Genomic DNA, 18,780 nt, shown 5'->3' with positions numbered 1-18,780 from the left:
AGGCAATTATCATGTATATAGGCATCACGTCCAACAAGTAGACCGACTCCTGCTTGCATCTACTACTATTACTCCACACATCGACCACAAACCAACATGCATCTAGAGTTTTAAGTTCATAAAGAACGGAGTACCGCCTTAAGCAAGATGACGTGATGTAGAAAAAGTAAACTTAAGCAATATGAATAAACCCCGTCATTTTCCCCTTAATGGAAACAATACAAATACGTGTCTTGTCGCCTTCCATCATTAGGATATTGATCACAGGAAGATTGAACCCATTACAAAGCACCTCTCCCATTGCAAGATAAATCAATCTAGTTGGCCAAACCAAACAGAGATCGGAGAGAAATACAAAGCTATAATAATCATGCATATAAGAATTCAGAAAAGACTGAAATATTTATCATGAATAATCTGATCATAAACTCACAATTCATATGATCCCAACAAACACACCGCAAAAGAAGATTACATCGGATAGGACTCCAAGAACATCGAGGAGAACATTGTACTGAAGATCAAAGAGAGAGGACAAGCCATCTAGCTACTAGCTATGGACCCGTAGGTCTGTGGTAAACTACTCACACATCATCGGAAGGGCATCAAGGTTGATGTAGAGGCCCTCTGTGATTGATTCCCCCTCCGGCAGAGTGCCGGAAAAGGCCTCCAGATGGGCTTGCAGTAACAAAGACTTGCGGTGGCGGAAAAAGTATTTTGGGCGGCTCTCTGTTGATTTTCCGATTTTAGAGAATTTATAGAGGTGGAATTAGGTCAGCCGAAGAAACGAGGGGCCCACAAGGTAGCTGGGCACGCCCAAGTGCCTCGTCACCTACTCCTTTGCCTTCTGGCCTCCTCCCAAAGTGTCTAGGGTCTCTTATGTCTAGAAAAAAATCTTCAAAAAGTTTCATAGTGTTTGGACTTCATTTGGTACTGATTTCCTGGAAAACCCAAAACAGGCATAAAACAACAACTAACACTTAGACTGGTTGAAGTCCCAGAAAATGATATAGAATTGCATATAAAACATCCAAGATTGATACTATAATAGTATGGAACAATATAAAATTATAGATACGTTGGAGATGCATCATTTGGCCCCTCCAGGCATTCATGTGAAGCTCCGCCAGTCATGTAATGACCAAACTCATCACCTCGGGTTTGATCGCATTCGCCGTGAATAGGTGGACAACATGACCATCATCGACAGTGGTGGCAAGCAAGAGAAGTGGAATCATAGACTAGGACGAGAAGGGATTAGTTTATCCCATTGCAACGCACGTGCCCTTTTGCTAGTATTTGATTAAATATCAATGGACCTTAAAAAGCCAAGTGGTGGAACGCTACTTGGGCCACTTGGGCCCAAGTGGAGGTGGTGCCCTCCTTCCCACTCGAGGAAGGGTGGGGAGGCTGAATTGGAGGGGGACTTCCCCTCCTCTTGGTCGGCCAAGGAGGGGAGTCCTTTCCCTCCTAGTGGCGCCCCTCCCTCTCCCTTCCAACCTATCTTCTAGTCCTAGTCGGGGAGTTGGTAGGTGGTATCATTGCTTCAAACCCCCTATACCCCCTTCCACTGGATTTTTCTTCATATTTTTAAATGACCAAATCCCATTAAAGGGCAAGGTTTTGTTTCATACTTGCTTTGCCAGGTGTTGATTCAACTCAATCACGTAAATACTAGATAATTAAAAATTCAGAAATCACACCATATATGTGAGATCACCTTCCTAAAAGACAGATGAAAGAGCATGGTGCCCCGATGTGTGGTTTTGGTAATTAATGAAATTTCCTATGGACTAATGGTTCCCTTGAGTTATATTCGTAGGTTTTGTCCATAGGAATTTCTTGAAGTCCATTTGTTGGTTTCAAGGAGATTATGTGATGACAAGGTTCTATTCATGGAATTATCCAAAGATTGGTCACAGAGAAGACATGATACAAGGTTGATCATGACTAAGTCAAAGAATGAATCAATTTGATCAACACACAAAGCGTAGAAGATGTACCAAGTAGGATCAAGTGATCCCATGGTATGGTAAGCATTGTCCATTACGCTTTTTGTACTAACCCATGGTCTATACAACCAATAGAGGATGACATCTAGTGGTGATCGTCATCAAGATTGTGGTATTCAAGTTAATGTGGAGCATCACAAAGAGATCATGCTTGAAGCTTGCCGTCCATTGTGGTAATAATGGACTTGTGAGGATGTGCCGAAGAGTGGCTCACCCATAGTGGAGTATGGGAGAGCAATCTACTAGTCTTCATCGAGGCAACGCAAGCAAGAAAGGTGCTCCAACTTGAGGAAGTCAAGGTCATCATCATCTAGCTCAAGTGGACTGTGCAAGGCAAAGGTTTGCTCTTGATAGGTTTTCTATTTTACCGATCTCATGGTGGTAGTTGGGAGACCGGGTTATAGGATCGATTGCCATTACTATCAAGGGGTGGGAGGCTCTCAAGTGCGTAGCTTGATCGTATCATTCGTAGAGAGTTCAAACCATTGCACCCTTGCATCATCTTTCTTGGTTCTTGTTTGGTGTTTCTCTTGGTGATTTTCAAAGCTTATGGTCATCTTCATGACAAGCTCAAGTTCATCGAAAGCAGAGTTCTCATATGCATCTTCTATGATGTTTTCGATGATGGAGTTTTTGCCGGTTCTTGATCGATAGAGGTTTCACATCTCCATATCATAGGCATACTCCCCCTGCCACTTCTTACTATAACGCAATCAAGAAAGGTGTTTCTGTTGGATATTATTTGTCGTCATCTATCCAACAAGCTTGAGTTTGCTCTATTCAGAGCTCATTTACAGAAGTTATGGTAGTTCTGGGTTTATTGTATCCATCTGTTTTACTTGGGCTTGTTTGTTGCACTCCCACGGTAGTAACGCTCTGGGAAGCGGTAGTACCGCTTATAAGCGGTACTTCTGTTGTCTAGTACCGCGGCTACTACCGCTGCTTCTGGGGACTCGACTTTTCATGTCGAGTTGCGTGGTAGTAGAACGTTAGTGCAAGCGGTAGTACCGCCCGCCCACTACCGCTCCACTTCTGCTTATCCAGTTGCTTCTGGATCTATCATGCTCTCAACGGTAGTAGGGTGGCAGTGGGTGCGTGATACTACAGTTTATAAGCGATAGTACCGCTCACACTGGGCTGTAGTACCGTTGTTACGGGACTGTCGCACTCCACTGGCATGCCCTATCTCCAAAGGCCCCTGAGCTGCAACCCCAGCGGTAGTACCGCTCCGGGGGCACTACCACTTCGTGGCTCCTCGCCATTGCACTGCTTTGTGGGTACTACTATCCGAGTGGTAGTACCGCTCTCCGGAGCGGTAGTACCGCTTATGTGCGGGCTGTGGGCATATCAGTTGGATTTGGGAGGGCCTATTTAAGGGGGTCTTCTTCCCCAGTGGTTCTAATCCCCTTGAGCTCGTGGTTTGCCCCCATTTTTGACCTTCTTCGAGCTTGCTATCTCTCATCCCTCCAATGATTTTTGCTAGTTCTTGAGGAAAAAGAGAGAGGAGATCTAGATTCATATTTCCACCAATCACTTTCTCCTCTTTGCGAGGGCCCCATGGATCTAGATATTGGAGTTCTTTGTGTTCTCTTCTTCGTTCTTCCTCTCATTTTCCTCCATAGCATTAGTTGTTGTGATGGGGTTTGGGAGAGAAGGACTTGGACACTCTATGTGCCCTTGCCATTGCATTTGGTGCATTTGGAGCACTTTAGTTATGCACTTTATTTTGTGATCGCCATAGTGTTTCATGTTATATATCTTGTTATCACTTAGTTGTTTATCTTGCTTAGCATAAGTTATCGGTGCACATAGATGAGTATAGTCGTTTTAGGTTTTGTGCTTGACAAATTAAATGCTAGTTTTATTCCATATTTGTTCAAGTCTAAACCGTAATTATTTTAAAGCGCCTATTCACCCCCTCTAGGCGACATCCACGATCTTTCAACAGACATAAGATTTTTCTTTATAACCTCCGAAACAAAATCAGATATTCCTAGGATCAGTCTGGACAGCAGTAGCGTCGTCGTCGTAGTCCTTCTTGAAGGTGTTGCTTGGTGCACGACAATTCGAACGCGTATGAGGGTGGTGAGAATCTTTCGGAGGACGTATTGGTTGGGGAAAATCGCCGCTTTCGTCGATTTGGCGCTGTTGGCATTTGATTCTCTTGTTTTCTCTTTTGGATTTGGACGTGTTGTTTGCCCCAGCGATGATCTCGCAGTTGTATTGGATGGTTGCTATATTAATATAGCGGGGCGAAACCTTGTTTCGAGAGAGAGTATTGAGTTGATACAACAAAAAAGGAGAAAGATTATGAAAACTGCGTTATAACGACTCCGAGTTTGAGCGTCGCCTCCATAGCCTTCAAAAATTTATGAAACACCCTTCATGCATGTTTTGAAGGTCGCAGATATCGCGACTCTGCGAAAGTTGCTTCTAGGATATAGTCCATTTTCTGTGAAGAATTTAGGGATGGCTTTAGGACAGCACATTTGGTGTGAAGAATTTAGGGATGGCCGGCCTGGGCTAGGTAGGAAAGCTAACCTACCCAACCGAAAGTCAGCACGCCTCGAAGCCAACAAGAACTGGCCCAAAGCCCACCGCCTAGGACAAGAAAATCTGCTACAACCGAAACAACAACGAGATTGCAGTCCGACAGACGGGCACAATCCATCCCAGAATGCAGCAACCAATCAGAAAAGTCAGATTTCAGAAGCTAGAAGTCACTACACCTAGGATTTAATCCCCCAAAATATCATCGCAGCGAGCCGGCCTCCGCCTCGCAGTCGACGCCGCGGCGAAATGCGGCGACCTAACGACGCCGGCAGCGGCGGCGACCCGGGTGACCGGATGCGCGACGACGATCCCGCCGAGTCCTCCCGCGCCTTCGACGACGGCGGCGACGACGACCCTCAGCAGCCCACGCCGACGCGGGCCTCCTCCGGCGACTCGCTGTGGCAGTGGCGGAGCCAGGGCCTCTCCGAGGTGGTTCTCTCGTGGTCGGTGGACCAAATCCTCAACAAGGACCTACTCCGCGACAAGGTAACGACGAGCCCTAACCCCCCCTTCCTCTCGATTTGCTGTCTGGCTTACTTGGTGTGGGTTGCGAATGATGAACCCTAACCTCCGCGTGGATCTGAAGAAACATTTTAGTAGTAGAGTTCTCCTTTTTTTTAGGGGAGCATAGAAGCACATTCATTTTATGCCCTACGAATGGAAAATCTGCAATAGAACTGTGAGAAATCAAAATGCTTAAGTGCCGTAACAAAGGAAGCCTAGTTGCTATGCTGTTTATTAGTTATATGAACGGTGTTTTTGCCAATCGCCAAAAAAAAAAACGCACAGTATGGATTCATGGAATGAAATGTCATTACAGGTGTCCAAGATCCCAGAGACATTTAACAGCATGGAGCAGTACATGACATCGTTTTTCGGGCCACTTTTAGAGGAGGTCCGGGATGATATGTCTTCAAGCATGGAGGACATCTCTGGAGCTCCATATGCAAAACTGCTATCAGTCAATGCAGTGAAAAAGGGGAAAGGACTGTATGAGATCAAGCTCGACAGATGGATGGGGGTGTCTGGTTCTGGGACTGATGGATATAGGCCGAAAGCAGCAGATGTGCTACTTATTTCAGAAACAAGACCAGCAAATAAATCCGATATTCTCAAACAGTCCAAATCCTGTGTCATCGTATGGATTAATAAGGTCCAGGGCAATAAGATCACCGTCAAGGCATCACGATGGATGGAGACTGGGGCTGATGGAGATGAACGGCAGCAAATGGGTGTTAACAAGTATGAGAAGTTGTACGCCGAAGAGTTGGATAAGTCATGGGAGATACTGGATCAAGAAGCAATGGCTCTGAAATCCAAAAACTCATCTATCAATGAAGAAATCAGAAAAGAACCACCAAAAGGTAGAAAGCCCCTTGAAAAGTGTAGTGATCTGAAGGAACTAAATGAAACAGGGATGTGTGGAAATTCGTCAAGACGATGGTCCTTCTATGCTATGCATCTAACTAATATGGTAACATATGATCGTGTTTGGGTTGTGCTCCGAAGGGGTCTGACAATGGATACAAAAGTCATTCTGAACATGCTGGGCAAAAACAATAATGTAAGTCTTTCAGTTTCAGTGTTTCCTCCCATTATCAATTTGCACTGCTCAGGCAATTAAACTGCTTTGGCATGTATAAAATGCATATGGTATATTCATGTGATAATATGTACGCGTTTGGAGGTACCTAAGGATCATCAAGTTCCATATATTTTATACCATGTGAATGAACTGCATACTTTGTTACTAGTTAATCTTAATATATTTTTTTGCAATGGAAGAATGTGTGTATTCACTTACATGCTATTTAACTAAATGTGGAGCCTTTGTGTTACAGTACTCATAAATTTGCATAATCTTGTCGAATAATTGATATATGATATATGATATATGATATATGGATATCAGAATTTGTAAAAGATTACTTTCCAGGTCATGCAGTATGGTCAGTGTCATCTTCTTAATGTTGTTTGGTTGGTGTCTGGTTTAGCTGTACATGTTCTGACTTATTGTATCTCATCCCTATCATTACGTTGCCGCCATTTAACTTAATGTCACGGCCTTCATTTGCATTATCTGTTTTACTTAAGTAGGTAGAGATGTTCTTATTGTAAAAGTTGAATGTGATGTATGCTTTGTCTTTCTGTTCCACATTCCTCTCCTTTGTTTACATAGTCCCTCTATGCAACTGTTGTGTCCTTTTGCATTCTGTATTCCATGCTGATTTTGTTTCTTTCATATTGACGCTGCAGGCTATTAGACATTGTAACTACTGCAGCAATAAATCACATGAGGAAATTAAGGATGATCTCTGCAATTTTAAGCTGAATGTCTCACAGCTTGATGCAATAGCAAGTTGTATTTCAGCAAGTAATTGTTGTCATAGATCTTCTGTGGGGCTAGTTTGGGGCCCGCCTGGCACAGGTAAAACTACAACACTTGCAGTAACGTTACACATGCTTCTGATGAAGAAACAGAGAATTCTTGCATGTGCTCCAACCAACATGGCTGTCTTGCAAATAGCTTCTCGTCTTATTGGGTTGATTGAGGACTTCTCTCTAAGCCATCATTACTCCTTTGGTGACATCATTTTATATGGCAACAAGGACCGTCTGCACATTGGCAATGAGTTGTCAAAAATATATTTGGATGATCGTGTCAGGAAGTTGCTGAGGTGCTTTAACCGAGAAGTTGGGTGGAAGCATTGCGTGGATTCTGTCCTAAAATTCCTAAAACATTGCACTTCTAGGTACAAACTGTCCCTAGATATACAATCAAGCAGCGACGAATGCAGCCCTACTTTTAAGAAGTATTTTACAAGTAACTTCAGCAGTTTAGCAAAAGAATTGGTAGCTTGTATTGATACATTCTTCGACCATCTTCCAGCGAATACCCTAGGCAAGAACTTTGACAAGATGATGTTTGTGAAAAGTTTGGTCAATAAAGTGCAGCAGTTATTCTGTGCAGATGATCTCTCTGATGATTATCTTTTTACAATCTTCAAGCCCTCCGATGAACTTTCTGACCCTTCTATTGGTCATCATGACCTGACAGATGATGCAACCGAGGATCTTCCTGACCATGACATCTCTCTAGATAACCCTTCGGAGATAAACTCTATATGTATTAAAACCCTGATGGATCTTTCAAAAATGCGGTTTCCTTGTGAAGAGAATGAATCTTCGATCAGGGACTTGTGTTTGAAGCAAGCAAAACTCATATTTTGCACTGCTTCTGGTTCGTTTGAGTTGTTCAGGCTGCAAGGTGTGATGCCTATAAGCATCTTGGTTATTGACGAGGCAGCACAGCTAAAAGAATCTGAATCGCTGGTTCCTCTCTTGCTTCCAGGAATAGAACATGTTTTACTAATTGGGGATGAAAACCAGCTATCATCATTGGTAAAGAGCAAGGTATGCTTTTGTTTATAAGAATGTGTGTCATATTCTGTTATCATCGCATATGTTACTGATAATTATTTCCAGACTTCCTTAGTTGCTGACACTTTCTACTTACTGCTACTTGCTAGATTGCTAAAGATGCCGACTTTGGACGAAGCCTCTACGAGAGATTGTGTACAATGGGTTACACCAAGCACTTGCTGGAAGTACAATATAGAATGCACCCTTGCATTAATAAATTTCCGAATGCCAACTTTTATGGTAACCGAATTTTGGATGGTCCCAGTGTCAAACAGAAAGATTATACCAAGAATTATCTCTCTGGAAGTATTTATGGTGCTTATTCATTCATTCACATTGAAAATGATATGGAAATGCTTGATGACCTTGGCCAGAGTTCAAAAAATATGATTGAGGTTGCTGTAGCAGCCAATATCATCGAAAGACTTGCGAAAGGTATACCCAAATCTTCACCTATCACATGTCATGTTGGATGAAAATAAGTTACTGCTAAGCTTCATGATTTGAATAAAGCTAATTACTGTCTCTATAAAACTACTGTAGAATGCTGGGAGAAGAGGCAGAGAACCAGTGTTGGTGTAATATCTCCGTATACTGCCCAAGTGATGGCAATGCAAGAAATAATTGGAAGAAAGTTTGAGAAACATGAGTTTCTGTCTGTTACAGTAAAATCTATCGATGGATTTCAAGGTGGTGAGGAAGACATAATATTAATTTCAACAGTTAGGTCCAACAAAGATGGGAAAGTAGGTTTTCTCTCTGATGCTGGAAGAATTAATGTGGCTTTGACAAGAGCAAAGTAAGATTTCTTAATTTGGTGATATTCAAGAATTAGTTTACACTGCATTTTCATTTACATATCTCTGTATTTTTGCCACAGGCACTGCCTTTGGATCCTTGGAAATGGAGCCACTTTGCTTGCAAGCAATTCAGTATGGGCAGAATTAGTCAATGATTCGAAAAAACGTGGATGTTTCTTTGATGCTCTCAAGGACAAGCATTTAGCAGAAACAATGAGGCTTGCAATCAAGGTAATGCCCTTGTGATATATACATGTTTATCTTGCCTAACAGTGTGTGATGGTTTCCCTCCAACGCAAATCACATGGAGTTAAATCTACAGCTTCTTACTACATCCTTTAAGCCGCATTCTTTGTCCATTACTCCTTATGGCTACTCATTTGAGGACAGACAGGCAATTGCTATGCAAATGTAAAGGCATAATGAGCGTCAGTGACTTGATGCTCTTGGCGGAGCACTGGCGCCATGTGGGCCCTACAGAGTGGTGCCAATGGCGCCTACCGCTAATCTTGTTACAACACTGCTCTGCCACGGTTCGGGGGAACCCAATTTCCTAAAATAACCCAAATTAGGAAAAGGAAATGTAATTTAGCATGTATGAAAGCTTGAACTAGGATGGATATGCTAAGTGCTAACTAATTTATTGTCTCTGATCCAGTGTTCAGTCACATTGTGTTATTCAGCAGAAGTATCCTTCATAATCTCCTGTATTCTAGACCGTAAAAAGATTTTGAGGATGAGAAAACTTGTCTTTCAAACCTCTATTCTTCCAAATATACTTACAGTAGTTCTTTTTTTTGTTCATCAGAGAAATGGCCGCACAATTGATGCAGCTGGAGTGTCATCATGGTTATTAAGGGCAAGGATAAGACAGAGTCAGCTTCCAGGTTCTGGTGGTGCACGGAGCATAAATAATTGGCAACCAAACGGCCATGATTTGCGACCAAATTCTTGTCACCCAAACAGACCTATTTTTGTACCTTCTAGAGAGGACATTCACAGAACACACTTTCAGCAGCACAGAAGAACCTTTTATGGTGGTGACTACAATAATCAATCACGAGGTATCCCTGTTGATCAATACTGGCCCAACAGGTACAGACCTTCCTGTGACAAACATGGTGCTCCTGAAGGGTTTAGAGGACATGTTGAGCGGCATCCCGAGCAGCACTATCATAGCAGAACTGATCAAGAACCCTTGTGCAGTACTTCTCGAACAGCCAATGGCAGGTTTACTCCTGGATCAGTTCGGAGGACAGAATCACACAACCAAACTAGTATTCTTGGTGCATGGCAGCAACATTCAGGAGATCACTGCAACAGGGACTTTCAGAACAGGACTGGTTATCCGTTATGGCCAGCTTCTTCGCAAAGAAGGTTCAGTTCATATGGAAATGCTGATCCTCACCTTTGGAGTATGAACAAAGAGAAGCGGCTAGGTAATCATCCACGAAGAGCACCATACACATACAGGGGGCAAGCACCCCACCAGGGAGTTGGTGGCCGAGGTAGAGACGTGCCTTCATTTCATGAGAGAGCAACTAGGGGTGTCCGGCATGAGCATGCCAATAACAATCGGATGAAAGAACCTCATTGTTGGGGGCAGAATAGCAGTTCTGAAGCTGTGTCCCATGATTTGCCAGTTGCTGAGCAACGAGGGGTGAAAAGAGACTGGCGCAAGGCAGAAGCGTCAGATTCACCTCACCAAGACAACTTAAAAATAAGACTTGCTGTCGAGAGTGCAGATGAACCTCACTGTGAAGCGCAGGATGGCAGCTCTGGAGCTGCATCCCACAGACTTGCAGTTCCTGAGCAGCCTGAACGAGAGGGATGTAAACCAGAATCATCATATTCACCCCGGCAGGACAACACACTAGTGAGGCCCGAAAGTTCAGATCAACCGCATGGTAAACTGCAGGATACCAGTGCCGGAGCCGCTCCCTATGAATTGCCTGCTCCTGATCAGCCTGAGATGAAACGAGAGGAGTGTGAAGCAGAACCGCCAGTTTCATCCCGCCAGGACAACACAGAAGCAAGCCCCGAAAGTTTAGATGAACCGCACTGTCAGTCAGAGGACACCTGTTCTGGAGCCGCTAGCCCCCAACTGCCTGTTCCTGAGCTGGGACGCATGGATATAGACTCGTGCGAAGCAGAAGCAACCATTATACCTGACATTAACATACCACTTGAACTGCCTGCTCCTGATCAGCCTGAGATGAAACAAGATGAGTGTGAAGCAGAATTGCCGGTTTCATCCCGGCAGGACAACACAGAAGCAAGCCCAGAAAGTTTAGATGAACCGCATTGTCAGTCAGAGGAAGCCGCTACCCTCCAACCGCCTGTGCCTGAGCTGGGACGCATGGACATAGACTTGTGCGAAGCAGAAGCAACCGTTATACCTGACATTAACATATCACTGGAGAGCGTAGAAGCAGATAGCTAGATAGACTCTGAAGTTTGATATATGCTGCCTGTCCTATATTTTTTTCTGTGTATAGGCTAGTCATATCATCTTCCCTTCTCATCTATATCGCCAAAAGGATAACCAGTATAAACATGCAGCTTGATTGTTTGTGTAGATAGATATTTTGATGGCTGTGGTGGGCAGTCCGGAAACCTACTTGAGTTTTTGTTTGGAGCCGGAGAAATAACAGGGTGACTGAGTTTCAGGGCGGACCATGTCATGTGACTTGTGACATACTGCTGTTCTGTTGATGCTGTTTCAGGCTTCAGCTGGTTTGGGAGTGGAGGTTGTCGGGCTGACTGGCTGTAATCAGCCATCTTTTCCGGGCGGCTCAACTCAAGTGGACGGGCTGCTTAGGCGCAGGCGCGCAGCCCGCCGCTGCCGCTATGGTACCGGCGTGTAAGCTCTGCAAGGGAAAACCGTGCGGCGGCTGGCGTGGCCAAGGTCCAGCGTTGTCGCTGCGAACCAGCGGACTTTGGCACGGCACAGCGGGTAGACAGCCTTCCAGTCTCTCTACTTTATTCGCGCTCCAGAGTTGGCTGTGGGTCCGTTTCGAAAAAAAAAGAGTTGGCTGTGGGCATTTCGTCGGGTCGCTGATGGCGTGCCAGACTCTAATGCCACTTTAGAGCATCACTAGTAGTACCCTCAAACCAGTTTAAGGGTTGAGAACTGGCATTTTTTGATATTTTTAATGGTTGAAAAACAGGGACAAAGACTAGAACCCTCAAACTCAACCCTTATAACGGAATATTGCTGCAACTCCAACCCTTAAAACTGTCATTTGACATATCACAATTATCACTAGAAAAACACAATCAACCTTGAAACAAACTAGAAAATGAAAATCATTGATGCATGGTTTAAAAGTTTACATCACGACACCATCATCTTCCCCCTCTCATCGGCACCATCACCAAAAAGTTGCACCTCGGCGCCATCTCCTAGACCACTTCCACGTCCATCAAGCACCTCCAGGCGCTGGTGGTGGAGTCCTCCACACCGCCATCGCCACCACCACTCACCGGACTGTCATCTTGAAGAGTAGAGAACGCATCATGAAATATCCTCTTCCTCTCTGCGACGTCCTCCTTGTAGTCCCTCCACCACATCATTGATCTTCATCCATGTCCTTCTTGGACATCATCATGTGCTCCTTCTCTTCCACCATGAGTTCTTTTCATGCCTTTGCTTCTTTAACCTTGATCATCCTCTCCTCCAAGTCGACCTTGCGCTTGGCTTCTTCACGCCTTGCTTCAACTTGTGCAAGCTTCACCTCTTTCTTCTTCTCGGTGATAAGAAGCTTTGTCTCCAATGTCTTCATTGTCAATGTCTCCCTTGACTTCATCATATGCTCCATCTTCTCCCTTACGTTTGACGCTTCTACTTCCATCTTCTTCCTTAGCTTATCCTTCTTGGTTCCCTCGGGCTTGCACAGGTTCCTTTCCTCCTCATCACTATCATCCATCCTAAGCATTGCCGCCTTCTTGGGTGTAGTCTCTTGATCCCTCAACTTCCACTTGTCAAAAGTTTGAAGAATTGCCCAAACATGCTTAAATGAGAATGCTTTGCCCTTGGAAGCGGCCATCTCCTTGTACCTCAAGCCGGCAATTGCCTCCTACAAACCCACCAATAGCATAGTAAACACACATAAGAACCTAACAATAGTTGTAAGAGCATCAAAATAGATGTGAAAATACACACATGTACTCACATAGTCACTCTCCACGGTTCCACTAGGCGGTGCATCCTTCACTTGGTCCATTGCCGCACTCCAACGAGCACATTGGGGCTTCATCAACTCCCACTGGCCTTGAAGCGACCGGTATGTACGAGAGATGTACCCACCGGTCTTCGGCTTGATCTTGCAATAGGTGTCCTCTATGCGTTGCCAATAGCGTTTACCGGTTTGATTGGTACCGGTGCTTGCATCCATCCCCACATGTGCCCAAGAACGAACCAAGAGAATATCTTCGGCCTCGGTATAGTTTGTCAAGCGCACGGCGGGTCGGGCAACGGCGGTGAACGCCTCCTCCTCTATCTCGGTCACCTCCTCCTCATCTTCCCATTCCTCCTCCTCATCACCCTCTTCCTCCAAGTCATCACCAAACCCAAAGGGTTCGAGAGGAGGAACCCCGAGGTCCACCTCCGCGCCTTGGAGAAGTCCCATGAACAACGTCGTCGTTGCGGGCATACCGTCGAGCACCTTGTGCACGACGGGCGAAGGGTCGGCGATTGGGGGCACGGGCGCGGTCTTCGTTCGGGAGGTGGTCCTCTTCATGACCGGGGTCCCTCCCGCGGCGAGCTTGGTGACCGCAGCACCCTTCGGCCCAACCGACAACTTCTTTCGACCGCGCTTGGTGGTGGGCGGCTGCAGCGGGGTGAGTTCGGGCGGGGCGAGGAGGAGGCGGGGGTCGGGGCGACTGCGGGCTACGGAGGGACGATGTGCTGGCCAGCGCGCCGCCGCTTGGCGCCGACGACGTGGGTGGCGGCGACCACCGACGCGACCTGCGCCTGGCTCGGGACGGGCGACTGCTGGGCCGAAGCGGGCGTCGCGAAGGCGGCGATTGGGGGCGGGGCGACGGGCAGGGCAAGGGAGGGGGCGGGTGTGAGGACGGAGGCGAGTGGCGGCCGGTGGCTTGGGAGGGAGGAGGCGGGAGGTTGGGGACGGGATTTTTCCCTCCCGCGCGACGTGGGAAGAGGAGTGCGGGTTGGGGTCGAGTGCACCTCTCTAACCCTCACTTCTACAGGTTGGAATTGGGTTTGAGGGTTGGACCCTTACTTTTTTTTGAGGGTTTGAGGGTTTAGGTTAGTCTTTGCGTTTTTTTTGTTCCAACTAGGAAAAAAGCGGTTATTTCTGAGGGTTTGAGGGTTTAAGGGTACTACTAGACATGCTCTTAGCCCATTTGGTCTGCGAGAAGAAAGGCTATCCATGATGGTGTTTTCCAAAGTCCCCTGTCTACACATTTATTTGTTGAAAGGCTCATATGCGAGCTGGAAATGATTAAACAACCCAGTGTGGCTGCGCAGGCAGTTCGTTCATGTGTGGTTCGTCCCAGAACTTGGCACCCCCCTTGTTTGGGAGACGCTAAAATAAGTGTTGATGGAGGCTTTGCAAGGAATGGGACACAGGGCCGCGGCAGCTGCTGTTTGTCGTGATCACAGCGGGGCGTTCTTGGGCTCCTCGGCGCTAGTTGTTTCGGATAATGTTGACCCGGCATGCGTCGAGGCGCTAGCTTGCAGGAAGCTTTGGCTCTGGCGCAACATCTCTCATTAGAAAGACAGTTATTTCACGCGACAATAAGCAGGTGATGCAAGAACTTTCAGAAGGTTCGCATGGTCGTTTCAGTGCCATCACTAGGAGATTAGGCCAACTCCACCGCCCGATTCCAAACGGACGTCCGTTTGCCCGGAGTGGTCGTTTCAGTGCCATCACTAGGAGATTAGGCCAACTCCACCGCCCGACTCCAAACGGACGTCCGTTTGCCCGGATTCTGTCCGTTTGGGTAGGGTGATGGGGTCATGTCCGGGCCTGTCCTGGGATGCGGTGGCCGTGCGCCCAGCGCGCGGCTGCATCCTTTGGCCCCATCCTGTCCGCCTTCATTTTCAAACAACAACGTTTTAAATACCAGCGGCCTAGTTCACGCCAGCGGCCCTAGTTCACGCCCGACAACAAAGCCAGCGGCCTACACGTCCTCGCCGGCAACACAGTCGGCCTCCAAAATGAATAGTTTTCTTCGCCGGCAACACAGCCAGCGGCCGGCAACGCAGCCAGCCTTCAAAATGAATCGGTTTCTCGCCGGCACACAGCCAGCGGCCCAGCGGACGACACCCATGCCAGCCTCCAAAAAAGAACGGCCACGGCCGATCGGACGACCTAGTTCAGACCGTCGACGTTGAACATCTCCTTCTGCCTGGCCTCGAACCAGCTCCTCGTCTTTGTCGCTCATCTTGGTTAAGTCCACACTCATGATCGCAAGGGCCACCTCCTTCGCTTTGGTTGCAGCATTGGTGGCCTCGATGTCGAGCTGCCTCTGCCTGGCCTTGATGTTGTTGGCCTCGATGTCGAGTTGCCTTTGCCGGGCCGCCTCCTCCATGTCGATCTTCTGTCTCTTGGCCGCCTCCTCCATCTCAAGCTTCTTTCTTTGAAGCTCTAGGTATTGCTTCATTTGCTCGTCCTTGCTTTGCCGCTTCTTCTCGTCTCTCACATCCTTTTGAGACATCATGCCATGCAACGTCTCATGCAAGGCCATGATTGAAGCATCACGTATGTCGTCCACCTTGGAGTTGGTCTTGCCCCTCGGCCTCTTCAACGCCTCGCCATCTCCACCTCCGGCGAAAACTTGGCCATCTTCTTGCCTCTCTTCCTTTGAAGCTCACGATATTGATCCTTGAACTTAGGGAAATTGTTGATGATCGCCCAACAATGCGTAAGAATGAATGGCTTGTCATTGTGTCGGGCCTTGAATGCTTCCAAAGATTGAAATGCCTACACCACAAGATCAACAAGAAATTGGACATGCAAACATATACAAGGCCGAAGTCTCATGGCCGTAGCAAGGAAAGGACTAGGATGAGGAGAGCATACCATGTCCCCAACGCCGAGACCACTCACGGGTCGTGCTTCAACGCTCTCAAATGCGGTGTAATACTTGTTGCACTCTTGTTGAATGAACAACCACCTCTTTTGAATCGAGGTGATGCCATGGTTGCTTGTGATTTGGTAGGGATCAAACATCTTCCTTTCATGGAAAGTTTTGTGGACTCTCGTCCAAAAAACTAGGCCCTTTTGTTGCGCGCCCGTCCTTGGATCTTGGCTAATCTCCATCCAACATTGGCAAATCAACTTGTCCTCATCTTGTGTATATGAACCCGTGCGAATTCTCTTCCTCCTCTTTTGTGCTTCCGCTCTTTGGGTGAGCTTGTCGATGAACAATGGCTCGCCACTAATATCAATGTCATTGTCTTCTTCATCACCATCACCTTCGACATAGATGTCATTGTCTTCATGCCACGAGTCACCATGGTCGTAGTCAGCACGGTCGTCGGCCTCTTCATCGGCAACGAACTGGGCGCGACCATCCTGACTTTGGGTCTCGTCGGGATCGTAGGCAGGGACATGCCCACCCTTGTAGATCACATCCTCCATGAACTGGTCATAGTAGGGGTCGTCGACCGGTGGCGTTGGTGTTGGCATTCCTCGAACAAGACGCGGGGGGACGGCATGTTGCCTGTAAACGGCGGTCGTGCTTGCTTTCTTTGCATCTCAACGGACGTCCGGTCGTCGCTGCTGGACCCAGGGGTGACGTTGAGGTGAATGACGGCCGGCGGGCGCGGGGTGGACGGCGCAATCACGCTCACGTCCGGCGACCCCAAGAAATGGGTCTGCCCATCGTACCTTGGCAGGGGGAAGCCGGGCGAGATAGGCGTGGTCCGCGACATCAGCGACTGGCAGTGCGAAGGCCGGGCGAGCGACGAGCCTCTGCTTGCCGGACCGACGACCGTTGCAGAGAAACAGGCCGGATGACAAATGCTAAGCATGAGGGCGTGCGCTTTGTTGACGATGGCCTCCTTCTCCTCGACCTCGGCCTTGCGCCGCGCGACCTCAATCACAACGCGGTCGGCAGCGAACTTGGCTGCGGCGGCGTTGTCCTTGACGACCGCCCTCCGGTTCCTCCTCTTCGCCGATTCCGCGTCTAACTTGGCGATCTCCTCCGGCGTGCACTCCGACCGCGGCTTCCTTGGCGCCTTGGCCTTCTTCTTCTTGGCCATTTGGGGCGGGACGACGGCCAGGCCACCAGAGTTCGGCTGGGCGTCGGCCATGGACGGGGAGGGAGGGAGACAACGGGACGTGGGAGGGTTTGGGGGGAAATGGCGCCAAAGGGGCGTGGGGGGGGTTGCTTTGTGTCACCGACAGGCGGGCTAGGGGCGGACGAGTGCGCGCGTCCTGCCCGTCCGCGCGCTGTCCGTTTCACCCCAAAATCGGCGCAAACTTGGGCCGGGGATGGGTCGAAAGCGGACACAAAACGGACAAAAGTCCGTTTGCTCCCATGGGCTGGGCCGCCCAGTTCGTCCGTTTTACCCAAACGGACGGGCATGTATAGGATGGGGTCGCGCGGTGGAGTTGGCCTTAGAGTAACTCCAACGCGCTGACTCAGACCCATTTTGTCAACGCGTGTCCGGTTGGGTCGTCGGGGACAGAAAAGTCAGCCCAATGCGTTGACCCAAACGGATGCACGTCCGCTTCCGACCCATTCGCGGCCCAAATTTGAGCCTCATTTGCGTCGGCGCGAACATGAAACGGACGCGCGCGGTGCGCGCCTATTACTCTCCTGGCCCGCCAGTCAGTGGCACAACGACCATCATTTCCCTCAACCTTCCCAAACCCTCCTGGCCGTTCGCCATGGACGACGCGCCGACCCTCGATGCCGCCTCCCAGGGCCGTTTCCAGGAATTTGGGGCCCCAGTGCAAAAAGCAAAATGGGGCCCTAACATTTGAAGAAAAAAAATCATTAAATATAACTCAAGCATAATCACTTAATTATACAATTTAAATTGATGTTATTTAGTACAATTTTTGAAAAAGTCTCAAGTAGCAATGCAAATTCTCACAACAAATTTATCAAGAGCACCCCTTTCAGATTGAACATCTTCTAATTTCTGTTTCTTCTTATGCTTAAAGGCACAAAATCATACTTTCTTCTAGAACTAGATTGCATGATTGTTTCTGTTTATGAACCAAACAAAAAAATTAATGCGTTTAAATTGATGAATGTAACACCCCGAATCCGATGAGCCAGGTGTCTTCCAGTCATTCGTCGTTGTTGCCACGTCATTTGCTTGCGTTTTGCATTTTCCCATGTCATCATCAGCATTTCATTTGCATGTCTTTCAAAACTTGTATCCGTTCGGGTTCCCCCGTTTCTCTCCGTTGTCCATTCTAAGCCCAACCACTCTCCCACGCGCCTGTGGCACCTCCCAGTTCTTGTTTTGTGAGCCGCCAAAAGACGTTCTTGGAATGGGCCGAGATTTGCCGAGTGGCCTTGGTATATGACCGGTAGATCGCCAGTCAAATTTCGTTCCATTTGGAGGTTGTTTGATGCCCCAACGGTTAACCGAGTTAACCGAAACCCCCCTTCTCTTTGCAGCACAACACCTCTTCACATAGCCCACCTAGCCCATCCAAACCCCCTCCATGCTCTCCGTCATTGGATCACGATCGTGTGGGCGAAAACCGCACCTCATTAGGACTCTTCTAGCTCCCTCTACCTATAAATAGGTCCTTCCCCTTCCAAATTTGCGGATGAAACCCTAGCTCCACCTCCCCTCCACCACGCCGGACATGTCCGCCCCGCCGACGGACGCGTCCAGCCACCTCCCGCGTCCAACCCGCCATCGCCACATGTCCTCGCTGCTGCCGTTCCAACCACGCGCCGCCGTGGGCCCGCTCGGCCCAGGCGCGGCCCGCCCGAGCCCATCGGGGCCCGAGCCGCCCCGAGCGCGCCGCCGCTCACCTCCGAGCTCCTGCCGG

At 48.0% G+C, this 18,780-nt stretch overlaps 1 protein-coding gene across 1 annotated transcript; it reads left to right on the top strand.

Annotated features, from left to right (window-relative positions):
* Window positions 1-4,599: 4,599 nt before the first annotated feature.
* LOC119338107 lies at window positions 4,600-11,929 on the top strand. Its single transcript, XM_037610410.1, has 7 exons — window positions 4,600-5,051; window positions 5,386-6,129; window positions 6,822-7,979; window positions 8,096-8,423; window positions 8,532-8,787; window positions 8,869-9,019; window positions 9,597-11,929. The coding sequence occupies exons 1-7, from the start codon at window positions 4,812-4,814 to the stop codon at window positions 11,229-11,231; spliced, it is 4,512 nt and encodes a 1,503-aa protein (XP_037466307.1). The 5' UTR covers window positions 4,600-4,811; the 3' UTR covers window positions 11,232-11,929.
* The last annotated feature ends 6,851 nt before the right edge of the window (window positions 11,930-18,780 follow it).

This window comes from Triticum dicoccoides, chromosome 1B (assembly GCF_002162155.2).
Source record: "Triticum dicoccoides isolate Atlit2015 ecotype Zavitan chromosome 1B, WEW_v2.0, whole genome shotgun sequence".
NCBI classification, from domain to species: domain Eukaryota; kingdom Viridiplantae; phylum Streptophyta; class Magnoliopsida; order Poales; family Poaceae; genus Triticum; species Triticum dicoccoides.
Note: the sequence above shows the minus strand (reverse complement) of the source record. Positions and strands in the feature narration are given on the sequence as shown.

Coding starts and splice junctions, on each gene's coding strand:
- LOC119338107 (XM_037610410.1), top strand. CDS start 4,812: ATGCGGCGACCTAACGACGCCGGCAGCGGCGGCGACCCGGGTGACCGG. Junction 5,052..5,385: donor AGGACCTACTCCGCGACAAG/GTAACGACGAGC, acceptor ATGTCATTACAG/GTGTCCAAGATCCCAGAGAC. Junction 8,424..8,531: donor CATCGAAAGACTTGCGAAAG/GTATACCCAAAT, acceptor AAACTACTGTAG/AATGCTGGGAGAAGAGGCAG.